Below are 22,107 nucleotides of genomic sequence, written 5' to 3'. Positions count from 1 at the left end.
TCTTAAAAAATGATGAAAAATACAGAATAGTAAGTATGTGAGCAAACAAAATGTTCGTATGTCATCTATGTGAACCGCGGATTATGAAAAATATCATAACCAAAAATTAACAATTACGTAATAACATATATATTAATATGTAGAAACTAAAAAGCCAGAAAGTAACGCTAATCAATCAATAAAATAATATACAATAAAATTGCATATCTACAAATGTAGTGTAAATTATGTATTATGTCATTTCTATAAGTATGATAAATTCTGATTAGCGACTGATCATTTAATTACAAATCGTCAAATGTTTCACAATTTCCCGGTACAGCAGCCGGTCAGAAATTAAAAGTGGTTCCTCAACAGAACAGAGAAGCAGCTGGATGCGAGTAGACAGTATTCGTAACAAATTTCTTTCTACCAAAACAGTCTTTCGGCACTATATTGTAAAACATGTCTTAGCGGCGTATAAATGAAACGTTTCGCTTTTTAAGAAACCGCTAATAAATGCGCTATAAATGCGCATTCTACGATTTCAATATATCTATCTTGAAAACGTTTATTTTGCTAAAAATTGGTTCGCTCAAAGAACATTCTAACGTCATCAAGACTGCAATCACATGCTTTGCGATTTGTACAATACAAAAAACATTTCAAATACATTTTCTCGATCCAAAAAGATTAATGCAGGAATTTGTGATAATTGAAATGAGATGGTGATACCTTCTTCTATAAATTTTTTAAATTTTGGTTTGAAGAAAATTTATAACAATTATAAATGCCATTATTTCTCTCAAATATACCGCAACAAGCGTGTTTCGTTGGATTTCTTTTACAACAAACTCTTATAAACAAAATGTGACCTACGATCAAGGCCTCGTCAATTTGTCGTCTAGAAACGCACAGTTAAACGTATGATACGCTGTCTAGCAGTCGATGAGTGATGTTTAGAGAAAAAGTTCTGGTAGTTTTGTCTTAAATTTTAATTAATTTTCACTACAATTTAACGCGCGCGGATTTAGTTCATTTTCTGTTCACATTTTGATTACAATTCATCGAAGTTTACGACTTATAAAGTGAGCTACTAAAATCTTTAGATAAGTATCTAATATGTGTCTGAAGTAATATATAGTTCCTCGTGTGTGTGAGACAAGTTTATAAGTGGTATCACGGAGAATTTCACTGTATATTTATGCACAATATGCGTTCCCAGTGAGTCGCGATTGCCGCTAAGCTTATGATTGCTTATCATGCATACTATGATTTAATCAAACAGCTAATTACAGCTAGATTTCGGTCGTTTCAGCGTTACAGATTCTCGCGTTTTTTTTTCGAAAATGTCACACAGATATTCGCGAAATTTCGGCGATTACAACTGGTCATCGAATATTCGATCTGTACATTCAATCTCGAACAAAATTCTAATCAAATAACTTTCAACAAATATTCTAAATAGGCTACTTTGCACAGTTATTCGTGCTACTTAAAAGTTGTAATTACTTCAGTATTTATATTTCTATGATACGTACAGAGCGATTCACATTCACACATACAGATTTTTTAGCCACTTTTAATTTGCTTTTTTTCTCGCGGAAATAAAAGTTACGGGGAGTCGAAAAGTGTGTAATAATATTAAAATAGTAGATAGTAATATATATAAGTCACACACATGTAAAGTACACAATTGCAGAGCTTTAGATATTATATTAACATTCCATTAGCCGCTTTCTAAAAAGCATGATTCATTGAATTAAAGTAAATTGTAAAGACATTTATGTACATATATTGCTAATTAAACAATTCATTTAGCTTTAGAATAATTACCGCCAAACATATGATTACAGAATAACACTCTACAACAAAACTGTGAAAAAGAAATTCTGATGTACAGGTCACGAAAACAGTTGACGCGACTGCGATTAATCGGAAGGACAAACATTACCAACAGATTTCACAATTACACAGGTAGACATCTGCTGAATGCCTCTTAAGTTCTATTATCGAAAAAATAAAAAATAATAATTTCTTAATATTTGGAACCCAATGTCAGTGCTAGAACCATGAAATAAAAAGATGAAGTATGCTAAATTCTTGCACAAGTAAAATAAAAATAGTTTTGTTGAATTTTTCCAATGACATATATAAACATTAAAATTAAAATAAAAATTGTATGTCAAAGATTAAATATACAGTTCTTTCATTTTCAGATCATTATAGCAAAATAGAAAATCGATATTAACGATGTCATCACCTTCAGAACATGAGCTTGACAACGAAGATAAAAATATAATTCAATTAATACACGAGATGCCAATGGAAAATACTAACAGAGAAATGGAATACAGACATTATACATTGCAGAATACCGAAATGCTTTATGAAACAGCATACTATATACCTATTATCCAATTTATCTCATATCCACCAATCAGCGATATTAATGTCACCCTCTATCCTAGCGAGATTTCGGAAAACATTGCACACGAGCCACACTTGCTTATCTTTCCAAACACATTCAACAGTCAACATCAACCCATAACTAGTAATGAAACCCAAGAAGCCGTTGCAGCACCAGCACCTGCAATGATAGCGAATGATACTGATGTGTCAAGTAAAAATGTATCGCAGAATCATAAAACTCATGAAATTGCGTCAATCAAACAACTTGTACCAACTCACAATCAGCCGCAGACTTTAATAGAGTTAAATTCTGACGTATCAGAAACAGACTCAATGTCAATGACACCTTCGACAGTTTTACCTTCCACATCCGTAAACAAAGATGATAAAACGGATGCTGAATGCATCAGGAAATGTGACTGCACTTCTAATTGCAATGACATTTTGTGTAACAGTAAAATTAAACATACAAGTAATAGTAAACATAAATTTAAGTGTCCTGTAAAAAAGTGTCAAAAGTCATTTCGTACGAAGTACAAATTGAAAACACATATGAGGTCTCATACCGGTGAAAAACCATACGACTGCACATGGGAGAACTGCGGTAAAAAATTCAGTCAGAAGTGCAATCTGAAATTTCACCACCGCTTGCATACTGGCGGTGAGGTACATAAGTGCAAAATATGTTTTAAAAAGTATTCGACAAAAGGTAGTTTGAAAAAACACGAAGAACGTAAGCATAATATGCACAAAGGATCATGAAAAAGATAATAGCATGCAGACAAATTTTCAAATTTTGGATTTGACAATGGAAATATTCTTGCAGAAATGTATAGATAGATAGCGTCGTATAAAGTATAAATAAGTTGTACAGAGTAAATTAAATAAAAATAAAGCAAATAAAAAAATGCTGTTGATTTTTCACATTTAAAATTCACAAATTAAAATATTCTCGAATGTTATATTCATAGAGATATGTCGGTTATTAAAAATTGATCAATGATCCATTTGATAGTAGTTGCCTTCACAATAATAAAAAAACACTTTAATACATTAGATTTGAGTAATATTGATATTAATCCATATCTTATAATATGTGCATAATATACACAACTATGTATACATATTTTTTCCTTCAACTTTTAACTCCAAAAAAATGCAGTATAGCTTTTGAAAAATTATGCGTATTAGATATACCTCAACTTATGACGGGTAAGATAAAATCTTATTCTTTACTGTCGCCTTGTATTTGCATATAGAATCAATGGCTTTTCAATTTTACTATCAATTCGGGGACATTCTATATATGTATATTTTATGAATATAAAAATTACACATAACATTTTTGAAATAATATTATCTTATTAAAAGATTTTTCTAAACTGCGTGCGTTTATTTCGATATTGACATCTTCTATTCTTCTATTTATAGGCTTCAGATTTAAAAAGAACCATTTTTAATAGCTTTATAAGTAGTATTTTTCATATTATGAAGTGAGAAAGAAAGGTGTACTGTCAAAAAATTCATATACATAGATAATATAAAAACGTTCTCCCGATGTACAAATATCGAAGTTTTTCTTGATTTCTTTCTGTCACTCGATATTATAGACAATCTCTCTTTCCAAGAGAGATACATTGCATTTATCAAGCAGGTCAGGTCTGTATTTGAATTTCGTATTTAATAATAGAGATGTCGTCTGAGCCATCGAAAATGCAAAACGTTGAGATGTTCGTCGTCCTGAAAAATGATAAAAAAAACAGAATAGTAAATATGTAAAAAACAAAAAGTACGTATGTCATTTAAGTGATAATTATAACAAACATCATAACAAAAAATTAATAATCACATAATAAATACATATTAGTTTGTAAAAACTAAAAAGCCAAGAAGTAATCCTAATCAATCAATAAAATAATATCCAATAAAATTGCATATCTACAAATGTAGTAATAATGAAGAAAAATAACAAAGAAATGGAACACAAGCATTATACGCGACAAAATACTGGAATGCTTCATGGAACAGCACAACTTCCACCAGGTCATTTTATTTCAAACTCTAAAACCATCAGTTCTAATGCAGTCATCTACCCTAGCCAGATTCCAAAAAATATTCCTCACGAACCACACTCACATATCTTTCCACTCACATTCAACAATCAACATCAACCGATTACTAGTAATAAATCCCACGAAGCCCTAGCAGCACTGATAGCGAATGATGCCGATGTGTCAAGTAACAAAACATCGCAAGAATCGTAAGAATCAATAATAATCAATAATAAAAAACACTTTAATGCTTAGATTTGAGTAATATTGATATTAATCCATATCTCATATTATGTGCATAATATACACAATTATATATACATATTTTTTCTTCCAACTTTTAACTCCAAAAGAATAAAGTATAGCTTCTAAAAACTTATACACACGTATTAGATATCCCTGAACTTGTGACGAGTATGATAAAATCTTATTCTTTTCTTTCGCCTTGTATTTGCATATAGAATCAGTGGTTTTCAGTTTTACTATCAATTCGGGGACATTCTATATATGTATATTTTATGAATATAAAAATTATATAACGTTTTTGAAAAAAATATTATTTAAATTAAAAGATTTTTCTTACAATGCGTGTGTTTATTTCGACTTTGACGACTTTTATTTTTCTATTTGCACGCTTTAGATTTTGAAAGAACCATTTTCAATAGTTTCATAAGTAGAGCTTTTCATATTATAAAGCGAGAAAGGAACGTTGCACCGTCAAAAAATTCGTATAAATAAATTATATACAAATGTTCTCCCGATGTGCATATATTGGGTTTTTTCTTGACACCTTTCTGTCATTGGATATTATAGACAATCCGTCCGGCCCGAAGGAAGTATCAACTGGGAAGATAGACGCTCTAAAGAGTTCTATACGCCGTCTGGCAGATGTTCCGATTTGGATCGCAGGTAGACTTTCACGTGAAGCAAACCCTCATATATGATAATACAAGTTTTATTGATTTTATACTATCACCTGAAAAATCTCATCTATTTTTAATCTCATTTTGAGAAATTATGTTTTCATAAAATCGACGAAATAGTAATTCCAAACTTTCCTTCAGACTGATGAAAACCGATAAAGCATACATGAATGCAACCTCTTTGCGACACCTTTCAGTCTTGTTTATTCAGGGTAACAATACGATCGCATTCAGCACCGCGACTCCAGCACGCGTCTTATTCATCCTGCTGCTGGCAGATGGAGACACGGTGAATGGAAGAGGTCGACGTAGCGCTATTAAAGGGGCGGCGCACCGTGCAACCCCCTGGCCCCTCGGCTCGATCGAGGATTCATGGCTGGCACCAAGAGGAAGAGGTACACGCAGGCGAACAGAGGCAGAGAGGCAGTGACGGTGGCAGTGGCGGTGGCCGTAACGCAGGCAGAGACAGAGAGAAAGAGAGACATTGCGGAGGATGAACAGTGGTTGAGGAGGGAGGTCGGACAGACGGAAAGGGGGTTGCAGCAGCGGGGGAGTTGCGACGGGAGCAGCGGGGCGGAGAGGAGATACGAAAATGGTGTAAAGGAAAAAAAAGTCCGAGCAAATTATAGGGAAAAACGGGGTGGGACGCGCGGCGCCGCGCTGCGAGGAGAGGAGGTAGCCCCCGTGGTTGCGCGGCGGCATTCACTCGCTCACTCACTCGGAGGAGGACGACGAGGTGGAAGAAGAGAATAGAGGGGCCGGGAGGGAAGGAGGGGTGGCGCCACGGCAATTCCGGACTCGCGTTCAACGTTCCCTACCGAGGAGTTACCGAGGATACTCGGCGAGAAGCCGGCGCGAAAGCAGATTCAAAGAGGGCCCGACGCGAGTTGGAACTCTTCTCCTCTCTTGGCCGTCTTTCGCGCGCGTGGTAATTGACGAGAAAGTGACGAGGAGAGAGCGGGAGAGAGATAGGGGGAAATAGTGCTCACGCAGAGGGCGAGCGCAGAGCGCACGACGGGAGGGAAGGAAGCCGCGGAGGAGCGACGAGCGAGAAAGAGAGAGAAAGACAGCAGGAGGGGGTAGACACACAAGTACAGTACGCACCTCTCTCTTACGTGTTACGTGCGGTCAGTGCGAGAGGCTAAGACGTGCCGCGAGCATGCGTCTGCGACCAACGGCCCTTAAGGCGAACGAGCAGCACGCCGACTCGCCTTCGTCGCGGTTATCGCCTTCATCATTGTCACCGTCACCGTCGCCGTCGTCGTCGTCGTCGTCGTCGTCGTCGTCGTCGTCGTCGTCGCCGCCGTTACCACTATAATCACGCGCGTATCATCCGCGAATGCTTCTCTTATCAGCAAAGCAGGTAGTATCCACGCGAGAGGAACCACAGTGGGACGGATGCGTCGTCGCCGGCGTTACGTCGCCCGACCGACGTTGACCGACGAAGCCGGCGAAAAGAGGAGAGAGTATCGTGTCACCTGTCGCGGTGGTGTCCGTGAAAATTAACGTTTGCGTTTCGCGAATGCTTTGCGATTGCATCCTCGCTCACGTTGGAGCGAGACATCGGTTGACATGCTGCTCGCGGCTTCGGCCGATCGCGCCGAGTGCCGCACGTCGACGCTCTATGCCCCGATGAGCGTCCGCGAATATTGTGTATACGTTTTACGAGTGCCATTCAGCCAGTGCGCTCGTCGCGATGAACGTAGCCGGCTGCTTGAACCAAAGCCCCACACGATGCGCATGCAACATTGACGTGTAGCTGCGTTTACCAGTTTTTGTTTACTGAAATTATTACATTCGACGTTTTAAACGATTTAACGAGCGCTTTTCAAAAGAGAAAGAGAGAGAAAAAGAGAGAGGGAAAGAGAGAGAGACAGTATCGCGATAGCGAGAAGAAATCTCCACCGAGAGATACGTTTGAACACTCGAGAGATGGAGTCGTGATCCAAGTTACGTCCTTCTGACACCAAGGAGATCGCTAGGTGTCTTCACACTGGCGAACGTTGCGTACGGTCGACGTGCGCGCACCACATCTTTCGCGTGATTTCGCGCGTTTTCAGGATCGCTCGAGCGGTTCCATCGACTCCGACGTAGGACCGACTCGAGTCCGGGATCATCCGCAACGCAACGATTAGGCAAATCGGCAAGCTGGACGCGGAAGTCAGCAGCGGCGGCGGCAGCGGCCGCAGGGGTGTCAGCCCGACTCCCCTCAGCAGTATAAACGTGAGTCTCACTTCTCGAATCTTGTGCATCCATTTCGATCGTGGAATTTTCTCATTACGATAATTCGATCATCGCTGCTAATTTTACTTACACGATAAACAATTTCATTTAATATACTTCTTTTAATCGCATTTATAATCGTATTTCTAGAAGCGTGAACATTGTTTCAATTTACACGGCTATAAGTTTTTTATCGTATCATTTTGACGAGCGCTTTAGTAAAATGTTGCTTTTACGAGAATTTCGCCACAATTTGTTGCGCCATCTTAAGATAATCAGAATTTGACGACCATGTTTCCTTGTTATTTTACGAAAATCCCACGGTCACCTTTAAAATCGTTTTAATTTCCTCAAGATTTCGTGATCGCAAAATCACATTCTAACATCGTCATTTCCGATGATCATCTTAATAATATTACGAGCATCTAATTACGATCGTCTTAAACGAGGCTTCGAATTTAACAATGCGCAACGGAGATTGTTTTGAATTTCGCATCTTTCCTTTCTCATCTAACAAGAATTCCGCCAACATTTTCATTCCGATATGAGCTTTATGAGGAAACAAATTCCTGCCGCCGCCTTCATTGTTTTCTTACTTTGTGAGAATCTCAGCAATGATTCCGATCCCGTTATGACTTCCTAAGATTGTTTTCAACCTTGTTTCTTTTTCATGAGAATTCGTCATTCATAAGGTGGAATAGTCGAATCGCAACTTAACACTTTCTACCCTGTATTCCTCCTAATACAACTCGTACATACCTAAGTATGTTAAATAATTTTTGAAAACATGATATGCGTTGATGTACACACTTCCACCACAGCTTGATCGTGTGCAATTGATAGCACAAGAAGAAATTGCGCGGCGTGTCGTCAGAAATTAATGTTGGCGAGTGACCGTCCCTTTACCGCATCCGGTCTTCCCCTATCGCGAGGCCACCTCTAGTTAAGCGCGACGAGGAGAGCTCGTGCGAAAACAACGCACACTCGCTGTCCAACCATCCATGCCACTCGATCGATCTTTCGTCGTAGAAGTGACCTGCACACGGCGAAACAACAATGGGAATGGAACATTCGTCGCAAGCGTATCGACTACCTCGTTTACTCACCTCGCTCTTTTCTCCATTAAATCGAACCGACCGCCATTATCTACAACGAGGGAAACTTTCAAGACGTAGATGCGTTTTATTTTAGACTATCGTTCAACTTTCTATTTTTTTTTTCCAGCACTTATAGCTTATTTAAAGTCGTTTTACAATAGCGATACTAACACTCTCCATCAGATGTCTTTGTTCTTCGCGCTTGTCTCACAATCAGGATCAACATCTTACAAGATGGAATGGAATCGATAAGCGACCGCGACGAGCTCTGCAAAGTTTTAACGCATTCGGTCCTCCGGAGAACTCGGCGAGGGCACACAGTTCACTAGTTGCCAGCCAATGTAATAAAAGTTACTATGTTGCTACGCCCCGTTCACGCCCCCCTGCCATACGTCGGCCGAAGAGCGATTTATGCTAGAAACTATGCGTCGACGTACAAGCCGTTCCTAAGTCAGTCTGCAAACGCGATAAAAATTCATCTGTCTATCTGCGTTTGCATTTATAATAGCGCAAAAGATGAGGACTATAAACAATAGTCTCTCCTCAAGAGGGTAACAATCTTAAAAGTCAAATATTTCTATCATAACAAATATTTGTTCTCAAAAGACAAAACTCTGTTCTATTCACTTTACGCGTCCACTTCTGAGAGAGAGAGAGAGAGAGAGAGAGATAACCACGAGATGCATATACTATGTAATGTTTTTTTATTTCTGTTAATTTTATATTTATTATATTAAAATCATTTCCAATAAATATGTAGAGACGAGTTTTACGTTTTTACGCGGTAAATTCCCATAGACCACACAGCGATAATTATAATAACGATGTACATACGTACTTGGAAGCGATTAGCACCCGTTCAAGGTATAATTAGTGGCACGATACAGTGTCGAAGAAATTACATAAGCTATACCACAAACTTCTGTACGCTATTATTGCTGCTCTATATAAAGCAATTATATTGTCAGACGCCTCTTTGTAAAACACGGAAAAATCATCCGCAAGAATAGATGTGAGAACTATGATACTTTGGCGAAGACCTCTATGTATCAAAGGATGCGGACCGCCCTCTTGAGAATTATGAAACGAGCCGTAGCCGCTCGAGTTTAGGCTACCCGATCGAAGCGGAGCGGAGCGGTTCGAGCGATAGTCAGAAGATGAAGAACGCCGCACTGACAGCCGTCCGCACACCTCCGCGCCAGTTTAATTAATTTATGGCTAGTGAGAGGCGCCATCGAGCAGTTATGGTTTCGGTTATAAGGAGAAGAGAGAATGGCTAGTTCGACATCTTTGTGTTGCAAAAAAATTTTTACGACGCGACGGCGACAAATTGATGTTGTCAAAGACAAGTCAGAGACTACGGACGCACGACAGTCTGCGAAAAGCAATGCACACAACTGCGGTCGGCGGATAATTAACCTGTCCTTCTAAAAACCCACGTATGCCCCGTGTCGCGCTCGATATTCCCACTCTCTCATTAGTGGTTTCCCCCATCGTGAACTTTGCACCTGCAATTTGCCACCGGCCATTTGCGAGCGCACGAGGAGTCGCAGCAGAAGGAGGCCTAGAAATCAGGGTGCAACGGATAAGATGGTTTTCGAACCGCGAGAACGCGCGCCGTTGCAGCTGTTGCAGATTATGGCGATACCATCGGACGCGCGCGGAGAGATGCGCCGGGTGCATGCGAATGGACGAGACGCGGTGTAACGACGTAACGACGCTGGAACTGAAGAACGAATACGCAAGAAAGAATACAAAATGAGTGATACAAGGAGATAAACAAGAAGGAAATTCGCGCCGAGCAGCAGCAAAATGGAAAATATATCATTGAAAACGCAGTCACGTTTCTCGTTACAGTCGTATTACACGTATCGACAAAAAATTAATTTACTCTGCAATCAGCATTGGTAATAGCACGTATTAATTTATTTTCCGAACTTGAATCATCCTTTTCTTCAACTACAATTCATAAAGAATGATAGCAATTCTAATTAAAATGCCATCACCGACCGCTGATATATCCTTCTTCGTGAATTCTTGCTGCATTTTATTATATTTTGATTTTTTGTTCTTTACATCATCATTTTTTATTACGTTCTCGCTGGAGCATTTTTTTAATCGAAAGGTTATATTGATCTAGGATTATCGACCGCATCGATTGCGCGTTAACATCGACGGGACGTTGAAATTTTGAAAATATCCGATGATAACGTTGATTAATAATTTGTTTAGAGGTATGTAAGCCTCCGTATCGGCGAATCGATCGGGGCACGCGCGTGGAATAAAACGACCGGATTATGCAAACGAGAATTTGATTCTGTCACTTTTGATTTACGAGATTTCTTACGACGTAGCGGCGTGCCGAGGGTGGGGAAGAACGGAAGATACGAGAGAGACGTGAATTACGCAGAAGGCGAGGGATAGTCGCACCACCGCGGCGAAACACGAAAGCTACCGCGACCACTGACTATTTACATTCTCCAGATAAGTGCACTATTAACTAACCTCGCGCTAATATCTACGTTTTCTGCCTCATTATGTTAATTGTGGGATCAGCGACCCTCGAGGCCACGAAGGGGCACTGCATCGTCGCCATCACACTACCGGTCCATGAGTTACGCGGCGATTCGTACACTTTACGCTCGTCCGCGAAACACTTTACAGCGAACGTATTAAGAGAAACAATTCACGAACGAAAATTGGCATATTTTGAAATTAAAGTTGAAATTCTTCTTTGATTTCTAGTGGAAAAATACTTTTAACGGCAAAAATTGTAACGTTATCTCCAAAAATTCGTCCTTCCAACCGTGAAATAATTCTTCGCGTACGCAGGATGTCGTTTACAGAGGTAGCTGACAACATCGCGTCCGCAATCGTTGCGCACGGTACATGGAAATGAAAAGAGAATGGCAAAAACTGCGCCTTCGTCGCCCCCGGCGAAGACTGGAAGCCGTTTCGTAATCGCGGCCTGGATCATTTTCTGCACGACTGCCCGGGAAATTAGATCACCTACCTCTACCTCATCCCGGTAGCGAGATCTAGGCAGGTTTCATCGCGCGATACAGGAAAGATTTCTTATTCTCCTTTCATCTACTTCTCATTTTTTTTTTTCTTCTCGTCCGTCCAACTCCCCCTCGCCCGATCTGACACTTCTTCCACTTTCCATTGCGATGCTTTCTTCCTTACCGTCGTGTTGGTGGCCGCTCGATCGCCTGACATCGACAACTTGTTGCCGGCGATTTAGCAATTAGCTACACGTTTCTTTCCTCCTGTAAGGTATTGATGCAGATCGACAGGTCGATCGTTTCTCGAATTTTTCTCATTCGTCCTCGTTGGATCTCGCTGTTCTCGAGAAATTTGCGATACCGTTAACGCACGAGTTATGATCCGTTATCGTTATCAATAAGTATGAAATTGCCTGATGTCTCGCACATCTATTTTCCTATATCTTTATTTTTAATTAAAAATAAAAAAAATTGATTAAATGATGTAATATAAATAAATCGCATTTTTTAAATGAAAGAATTTTAAGGAATGTGGCACAAATTTCTGCAATAATTTTAGACTGTGAAATTACAAATGACTTATCGCCATACAGTGAGTACAACTAATGTACAACAGATTTTCCTCGTGTGCGTACACGATGAAAGAAGAGGGTGCGATTATAATGGCGTACAAGCACGTCCGAGCAAGCTCCGTAAGCATTTGTCGGGCCACAGACAGTTTACAGCGCGAAACAAAAAATATGGCCGCAATTATCTGCCGAAGAGGGCACACACGGAGAACTTTTGCACACACATCATACGAGATTAGTGCGGAATATCGAACTCCGAGTCCGTTGAATTATCGGATCGCAAAGAGAGTCGTGAATGCCGCTCTCGCGCAGCTACGGTCCGGAGGATTATAAGCGACTTAAAATCTCTCCTTCATCACTTTCTCCCTCCCGTCTCTCTCCAACTTGATCCTTTCCACCCAATGGATCCTCTTGCCCTTCTTCTGCTCCGTCTTCTTCGACATCGTCGTCTTCTTCTTCTTCTTCTTCTTCTTCTGCTTTTGCTTCTTCGTCTTCTTCTTCTTCTTCTTCTTCATACTTCTGCTCCTCTTTGGTTCTTGGGGTCCGACTTTGCTTTTGGCTCGGGTCGGGCGTAATCGGTTCCCCGAAGCCAGTACTCATTATCGACCCGCCGGCCTGGCAATTACCTGCGAAGCCTCTTTCGACTTCGTGTGTGCCAGCCAGCGCAGTTTCCGACTCTACGCGAGACCTTCCGACATCCGTCTCGACGGAAGTTCGATGATCAGGAAGAAGACTAGCGAGAAAATTCTCTCTTTAGCAAAAGGATGTGTCAGAGATTATTATTATTATTATTATTATATTATTATTAATAATGAGTATAAAATGCGAAAGATTCTCTTTTCAAATTTATCCACATTATAATGATCCAAGTAAATCTCATTAAAGTTGCGTCGTTTGCTGTATATTACACTAATTATTCAAATAGAGACTGTCTAAAAAAAAATATGAGCAACGCGGCAAAACAGTGATTGAATAAGTCTGCGATGCTATAATTGGCGCGTGCTAAGTTCACAGCATTCAATGGAAAAATTTTATCTGCAGTCTGAGAGAAAATATGTTTCTTCGCGACGAACGATCTTTATCTCAGGTTTTTTTCAGAGAGATATACGACTGTCAAAAGCACAAAGAAAAAAATACAATTCTTCTTTTGTTAGTTATCGCGCGACATCACGATGCGTAGTACAGTTTAAATAAAATATAACAAAAAATGCGAGTCCTGTAATAAATACAAATTGTTCATGAACCAATTTGTAGCACAAACGGAATAAAATATGTGTGGACTAGTAAGAGAACTTTTATATAATTATATTATAATTTTAAATAATTTAACTTTAAAAGGAAAATTAAAAATTAAATTGTTGCATGACAAATATTGTAAAAAAGTGCACTGTCTGATAATTATGTAAGTTATATCGGTAGAAATAATACCACACGAACTGAATACAAATAAGGCTATTATCGCTTTAAGCAATTATTTTTAAAATAGACGTTTATATATTTGTGTCAATGCGACAGCGTGTACACATGCAAAGTGATTCGAAATCTCTTTAAAGGGAGCCAGTTTACTTTTTCTCTGCAAATCTATGATCTTCTCTCGCGAGAATCTGCTTGTTGTAGTTTGTTTTTGTATTTTTTTTTTTTATTCCTATATTAAAAATTTATCTTGAGCAACTTTCCAGTTTCCGTTGCGTTGGCTCGAAAAACTGCGGACTCTAGCGGACGAGCGTCGTTCCACTTCGTGGAAGAGTCCGTTAGTTAAGTACTCGCGTATTTCTCTCGCGCCAAGTCATGAGAGCACGACCTCGCCGAGAGGAACGAGTAACTCGCCTTGGCAAAATGCAGTTTTGTTGATAGCAAGCCGTCGCAATTTCCGCGCATTTACGAATATCACCGCGCTCGTGTGTGAATCAAATGCATGAAAATCAAAATAATTAAAATATTTTATTTCAAGTGGCTTTTGAAACTCGTTATTTTCATAATTTATGATAAAAGAAGTATTAAAAATATAAATGCCAGAAATTTCTAACCACGTCGTATTCATATATAAATATATATATATATATATATATGCATTTTTTTTTATAAGAAGCAAATGTTCAAAATAACTTGAAGATAATTAGCACTCTTATCAGCTTCATACGAATGGAACGATAAAAGCATTAAAGGCAGACGGCGAGAAGCGGCAATCGCAGATCTCGCGTGGCCATCTTACGTGTCGTTTCCGAGATTTCCGAGAAGTCGGCCGGAAGGGACAATAAACATAATCACATCGCAAACTGAATCCAGACTCCAGCAGGCAGGCGGTATACCCGTTACCGGACCGGTAATGACGTATAATTACTTTCCAGTGCCTCGCATAGAATCGCCGCTCGATTTCGTATGACATCGTTAATTTGCGCAAGGCGTCGGCGTTAATTAATATCGCGCGATGTAAAGCGTAATAAATTGTCGACAAACCACGATAAGACTTGTTTATTTCGCGCTACATTATTCGTGAAAAACTGAACGTCTACGCCTGCAATGCCATCATCAATTTGTAACGATTTGTCTGAAATATTTTAGGTCGAGATACTCTGCGTATTTAAAAAAAAAAAAAATCATTCACTTGTTATCGTCATTTACTTACAGCCGAATGGTTCAATAATGTTGGAAGTAATAATTGTTGAAAAGTTGTTGCATCTATCGGCGTTTGCAACACGTTTACACACGCAAATAGATATAAGGTGGTTTCTTAAAGCTGTAGTTTATAGGATTTAGCACGGTGAGGCTTATGCGGTTAAGAGCCTCGTGACTGGCGTGCAACGAGAAAAGTGGCACCGCGTTCCGTGGTAATAAAACTCGCATTACACAGCGTGTAATACGCACGTAAAATATTCGCGTATGTAACAACGTGAATAAGGTTCAGATATTGCCCACACTCCCAAACTATTATTTTCAAATTTGCAAGTCCAGTGCCAGTTTACGATCCAGCCAGCTGAACGAAATTCAAAAACTACCAAAGATTGGCATCGATTGCGATTTTATCGGACATTTTTCACGCACAAGCGATGCATTGCCGAAATTTACGTAATTTCCGTAGGAATACAGGCGAGAGAGACCGCGAGTGCGCGCACGGGCGGAGGTGGGGGCGGGAGTGCGGTGGGTGTGGAGGCAGGCGCCAGCGGTTCTTGGTACAGCCGGATCGTGTTCCTGGTGCGGCAATACCGGTATCCCTTCATTCCTGAGTAATCGCCAGGCCCAAGGCACACACTATCCACCATTCGCCATTTTCTAAATGCGTCGGCTTAATGTAGCGAGTTACGAGAGAGCCCTGCATTCACTCGAGTTTCCCGCTTCGTCAGTGGAAATTTTCTCGCGGGCTTTCTCATTGCGATTTCTGGTTAACGCGCAACTTCCTGCATTTATAAACTCGGAACTCGCTAGCTGTATTCATCCTCATGCTACATATTCGGCGTTCGCTGTTTTACTTCACCGCATTTCCCCCTTTTTTCTGCGTTTGGAAAAATCATCGTTTCCGCATCTCTTCAATCACCGTGCGAGATGTCGATTTTCAAAGAATGAGAAGGAGGGTGAAAGAGAGCAGCGCGTGACACTTTGTCGCCGCTTTGTTCAATAAATTCATCGTGTTAACGAATTAACTCGAAGCGACAAACTCCGGATTCCAGAAATTCAGAGACCGAGGTTCGGTCACGGTCTCTCTGGCGGTAGAGGATCGGCCTTCTCGGAATGCGTTCTTCCAACAAGACATCAAGCTCATAATATACAACGGCTTTGGCGCTCGCTCTGACGAAAGTGAGGCACTCGACGTTAATTAATTGTGCGTCACCACGCCGCGCACGTACGCGGTTCGCGGATTGTGGCTTCATTTCTCGGTGGTCACACGGTTATGATTATGCGACTCTCGAAATATATTAGATTCGCACTTGAACGTTCAAAGTCTCGAACAGACCGACTTTCCGTCTAATTTCGTGGGAGGGTCATCCACCTGGCAATGTGCCGGACATTATGACGGGGACACGTTGATGCGGGACAGCGCGCCGTCGAGCCAGAATGTGCGCATCAGATGGCAGAACTTAATCACCGTCGAGGGATCTAAGATAGCGCTGACTACGTTTTAATTACTCGTCGCATCGGGCGGAATGCAAAATGACATCAAGATGACCGGGCGAATGAAGGACGCGACTGCGGTGCATTGACCGCTCGTAAAAGAGCGCTCTCCACTTTTCCAGTTCGCTCTTAATCACCGATATGCAAATAAGGCCGACCTGCGAGTGGCGACAGCGATAACGGCGTCGATAATTGCTCGATCGCTCCGTTCTCGCACGCAGTCGCATAGCATAGATTTCATCGCCTTTTTTTTTAGATCGAAGCGCGATCGTGCTTTACAATGCGACATTTCTATCTATCTATTAGGTCGAGGTGAGTGTTACCTCTAGTGCCCGTATTTGGGATATTGTGAAATCGATATATTCGGTATCCGAGTATCGTAACTCTTGGACGATCGAACGCTCGAGAGAGCATCGCGCGGCGTTGGACTCGGCGTTGGAACGAAATCGGTCGGCGAGATCGCGTGAAATTACACAGGGCTAGATCCGCGGCGGAAGTGCATATCGGCGGAGTATGCAACCGCCGCGTACAATTACCTCGTTTTCTACACGCCGCGCCGCGCCGCGCTGTGCCGCGCGCGCGAGGAGAGTAGCGTTTTCTAAAGGAGATTGACGGTAGCACGAACGCGAGAAGGGAGGCTAATACGCGCGGTGCAACAAGGTGCATATACGCTCTATACGTACGGGAGAGCCACGGCCGGGTATTAAGTAGCGGTATTTACGGGGCCACAATTATCCCCGTTTTCATGCCGATGATCCCTCGACTCCGTGCGCGGGTTCGGACTTTGATTACGTGGGAACTCGTCCCGAGGTGGCCGCGCGCGCAACCGAGAGACTCGTAGACGACGCTCGCTCGCATTTTCCATCACCGCCACTTTGTTTGCCGCTATCGGATTGCCACAATTATCACGTCTCATCGAGTCGAACTTGAATCGCGAACCACCACGTCCTCGGAGGATCCGTGACTTAGAAGAGTAACGGAAAGTATATGGAATTTGGAGCGAACGGATCGCGAGAAGCAACGAGCGGTTGAAGCAATCGCGCGAGCGAATTTGGACCTTTCCATCGACTTAATCGCTCCAAGGTCGTGCGCGGATGGACACGCGATCGGACGGCCAAGTTTTCAGGTAGAGCGACGACTATCGTGCTGGCCAACATTAAGATGATGCGCGCGCCTATCCAGCGATCCAGACGGGCGAATACGAGTCGTGCGAGGAGCGAACGAGACGCTCCACGGTTGTCTCGCAAAAGCCCTCACGAATCCTTTTGTAAATAGCGTGAGAAAGAAGTCAAGTGTAATATTCAAAATAAGAAGGAAATTTTGTTGTTAACACTCGCTACATCTTGAGACGTGTATCTCTAATAGGATAATTAATTGTATAATCAACAAAAAGAGTATCAGCACGTATCTGCGCTAATCGAGAAAATTGCAAAAATGATGTATAGTCATGCTATTGCTGATGTAAACAGCAATAATATAAAATCTTTCTGCAACTACATATTTTAATAGCGCACGCGCGACACATCGAAGGATTATTATTATCTTGATTTATCAGCTCGATTTACGTAACAATCGTAGCGGCTGATTTTTTGCGTATCAATCGGCCGGACTTGTTGCGGTTAGTCGGCGTAATAGTCTATACGCTACTAATGATCTCGTAAACACTTGACTCGATATCATAGTCAGCATTCCTTGTGAGTTTTCCGCGCGTGGAACGCAAAGATTTGCCGCGTTTTTACACGTCTTGGATAATCGCGTGTTCTACTTTTGCCGCAGTAATGTTTTTTTCTGAAGAAGATAAATACACGTAACTGGTTACATTAATAACTCCAATGCAATGCGCAAGTACGATTTAAAAATTATTGAGAATATTACATTAAACAACATAGAAAACCGATACCGAGTTTTTTGCAAAGTGCGAAACTAACAAAACATGGCGGTAATCCAAGCGAGTTGTAGCTCGAAGTCGGCCAACAAGTAGATACGGCTTATCGGAGAAACAAAACCATAAAGTTTAATTTCCGTGATTGCGTCGCGCGCGATCATCGCGATGACCGGTTTCTTCCAAACGCAAAAGAACGCACGCGTTTCCCTTCGGCCGGTAATTGCTTATTATCTCCCGCTCCGTAACTTTGTGGACTGATTATGGTAGATAATACTAAACGATAAGCGGCGCCGACGGCGGGCGTCGCTACAACTTGACGCGCGTCGCGTAAAGGAAAATTCTGACCGTAACGCGAAAAATGTGTGCCTCTGTTTCACGGTTCGTGCACGGAAATTGCTTTACGACACGAGTGAATGCAGACTCTGATTAACGATGTCGTGGTACACGTACGCGGCAATAGGTTGAGAAATGAGATAATATTATTTATCGCCGAGAGGTTGATCTTGAACGGTCTATTTTAATATTCATAAAGGCTTGCTGCATAATAGGAGCGGAAACACTCGGTACGCGAGTGCAAAGGGTTAAGTGCAATTAAAACGATGGCAAAATCTGATAAATACAGTGATTTATGCATACGCCTGCTGCACAATCGCGAGAATGGAACGGATGATAACTACATTATATATTAATCATGAATGAATTTATCCGAGGAAAACATATTCCTCGTTTGAATTCTATCTCGGTTTGAACAAGTAAGCGGTCAAGCGCGATAGCCGCGCGTGATTGCGAGATGACGTGAATTCGGGAAAGGAACTACCGGGATACCTTTGGACATGGCTTCCGCGTAACAGAGCTACCAAGACCGCTGTCTGATCGTGACGCTTTGAAAGGGGCCGACAGAAAACGTCGTCATTATACACCTTTGAGGCTTCGTGTATATATCGACGGAGCGAAAACGTATGACAGGCACGCAATCTACGAATATCTCTCCGTGGCGTCCTTGAAACACGACCAATTCCCACCCTCAGTGCCGGTCACTCGCGTCTGTGTGTCGGAAACGCATCGATGATTTTCTCTTTCTCTGTCTCTCTCTCTCTCTTCTCTCTCTCTCTCTCTCTCTCTCTCTCTCTCTCTCTTTCTCTTCTTTCTTCGCCTGCCGTTCAGTATCGTTTCTCGGAATTGAGTTTACCTTCCGTGAGCATTTTTCTACTACCGACTTACGCAACATCGATCGCGAGCGAATAAGTGCGGGAAGAAGGACGACAAATAGCAACGCGTGATGTCACTCTCGTAACGATGTTATTGAATTTTTTCATTATTATATATCTCTCGAAAATAAAGAATTATTTAATTCTACGACATATGATGTAATATATCTCTCTACGGCAGTTTGTACATTGATTCCACACGACGACTCTACATATGTAGATGCATGATCGATATCGTTGCACGATGTACCGGTGTGATCTTGGAATTAAATGAGAAGGTAGGTCGCGCGTGAAGGAGATTCGCCGACTTTTGAGTGACACACACGCACGCTGTCGCGTGATTGCCGTTATAAATGGCCGATCTGTAGCGTGCGCGAGAAAGAGACGAGGCCGAGGAAGAATTAAACGGAGGGCGCGATCTCAAGAGAGACCGAGTCGAAGCCTCGGAGATAACAATTGAAGGCTGTAACGAGATATACCTAAATCTATCGAGAACGTGCTCGACAGGCTAGTCACTAATGTGCGTCACAAGCGATAACGCGTTTCTAGTGTGTGTATAATGAACCAATCATATGCGACTGCTAAAAAAACCGAGTGATTAGCATAATCGTTGTTACAATTTGATATGGCTGCCAATCGACCGTGATTACAAAACGATCGGATAATTATATCAGCACACCGTTGCGAGTTTCGGCATCGTTTTCTCGACACAGTTCTAATTATGTCGCTGGAATGTGGCTGAGCAAGGTAACAAGGTTTCGCGAGCGCGATTGCTTTGCTCGCATTACTATCGATCAACGTTGAATTAATACGAGGGGATTAACCAGTTAATCTTCTCAACAGGGATACAAATAAAATTTGTAATTAGATCAGCGGAAAATTCCGTTGTTCAAGAAAACAAAAAAAAATGTATGATATAGTTCGAGCTTCCTGCGAAAGTGTTACAAAGTGGCAAGGAAAAAGCGCAAACAGAGTAATAAAAATTCTATTTTGCATCGCGGCGGGCTTCGCTGCAAAAGGGGAAGACACTGCTGCCGGCAAAAAATAAAAGTCCACTCGAATCCTAAAGTGATATACGGTGTTCTCGATTTCCGCGCACGCGTCCGTCCCGCCCTCATGAATTTCATTGACTCAATCTTCCTCGAAACCACTCTCGCCATCACCATGAATGAGGAGAGTCGTGCCTAAAATTTCATGGAATGACAAAGCACATTTTACGAAAAGTGGATATTGAACGCAAGCATATCAAGTTGAAAATCATTACAAGCGTCATCCACGGCACTTAATTTTACAAAGTGAAAGACTTGCTTTTATATTATATTTACATTTGTTTCATAATTTTTTTGCGTCTCGTGAACGCTCGATAAGGCCAATACACAGCGAACGGCTGATGTAGCATCGTGAGTGTCGCGGATTACGAAAACACCGCGTCAGCAATGGTGCGCACAATTTACCGAAATGTCCGCATCGATTCCCGCGGTCACGTCGCTCAGTTACCTCTTCTCTCTCTCTCTCTTTCTCCCCCACTTGTCCCCTTTCTCGACCCGTAACCGCACGAAATCGAGTCTTCCACCGTCGCTATCCGCGGACGAATCCACCCCGGTGACAACCAACGGCATTCGCCGACATTGCCACTCAGGGAAACCAAGATGGTTACCGGCGTCAGCATTTCGAGTCTTCGACGATCGTCCCGATGTATCCGCCTGCGGTAATATACGCAAGCGATTTCGCTAACTTTATACAACAAGCGATCCGGGCGTTTCTTCATTCCCGAAAAACCTTACCGAGTAGATGAGATTTCGACGTAACGCATACACGGATACAGTCTTTAACCCGGAATGCGATGCTTTATTTTGTTTTCTTGAAAAATGCAATCTGTACGAAAGCGATACATCGCGCAATTTCTCGTGATAAGTCTCGCTAGTAATTATCAACTCGAACATTGTTACCTATTTAAATTTTTTTACCTTTAATTCATTAGTCAATCTTTTTTGCGTAAGAGTTAAATTTCAGCTCATTCAAATTTTTCTCACCGTAGCATTATCGCCTGCTGTCATCGTTCGTAATAATCGGGCTGCAAAGGTGCGCGACGATACCGAAAATTAGTCTGCCGAGATGACGAGTCGCGCCGAGCGATACGCTTGCGGATAATCGATCGAGCCGTCCTTCGCGCTCCCGCATCTTCTCTCCCGGCTCCGGAGAATTTACGCAGGATCAATGCCGCGGAGTACAGAGAGCGAAAAGGGGTCGCCGGGAGGGTGGCCGTTAGGGAGCACGGAAAGAACGTTTAGGATAGCTCTCTCTCTTCGTCGGCCGGATAATAATCCGTGCCGTGTACATCCTCTCTGTTACCGCTCTGCAGCCACGCTACAGCCAATTAATCCGGCAATCACGAGCGGTTCTCCACTGCGCTCCACCTGGTTTATTTGCCATTAAGAAGGAACGGATACCACGCCGGCCGCGCCATTGCGCCGATGAGCGAACGGGGGTGAGGGACGAAGGGAAGGGGAACGAACAGGGCGAGAAGGAAGAATCGAGGATACCCGCGGTCACCATTGATACCATGAATCAGGGAAGGATTCACGGCAAGGAGACTCGGAGAATAAAATGTCGGGAAAAAATCAGTCAGAATTGGTCAGAATTGCGCG

General features: G+C 41.9%; 2 protein-coding genes across 6 annotated transcripts in view; one reads left to right on the top strand and one right to left on the bottom strand.

The window, feature by feature from the left end:
* Window positions 1-199: 199 nt before the first annotated feature.
* The window catches only part of LOC105672946 (uncharacterized), a 137,955-nt gene continuing 116,047 nt past the window's right edge, over window positions 200-22,107 (bottom strand). For all 5 annotated transcript variants that reach the window (XM_067351744.1, XM_067351739.1, XM_067351749.1 and 2 more), the window contains one exon: window positions 200-4,131. In XM_067351744.1, the coding sequence (XP_067207845.1) occupies window positions 4,072-4,131 (60 nt within the window). In that variant the 3' untranslated portion in view covers window positions 200-4,071. The remainder of the gene's footprint in view (window positions 4,132-22,107) is intronic.
* The window catches only part of Sp1 (transcription factor Sp8), a 79,008-nt gene continuing 63,010 nt past the window's right edge, over window positions 6,110-22,107 (top strand). Inside the window, exon 1 of the mRNA XM_067351335.1 lies at window positions 6,110-7,588. The gene's annotated coding sequence lies outside the window, so the exon portion shown is untranslated. The remainder of the gene's footprint in view (window positions 7,589-22,107) is intronic.

This window comes from Linepithema humile, chromosome 1, assembly GCF_040581485.1.
Source record: "Linepithema humile isolate Giens D197 chromosome 1, Lhum_UNIL_v1.0, whole genome shotgun sequence".
NCBI classification, from domain to species: Eukaryota; Metazoa; Arthropoda; class Insecta; order Hymenoptera; family Formicidae; genus Linepithema; species Linepithema humile.
The sequence above is the reverse complement of the archived record's forward strand: the minus strand, read 5'-3'. Positions and strand labels throughout refer to the sequence as shown.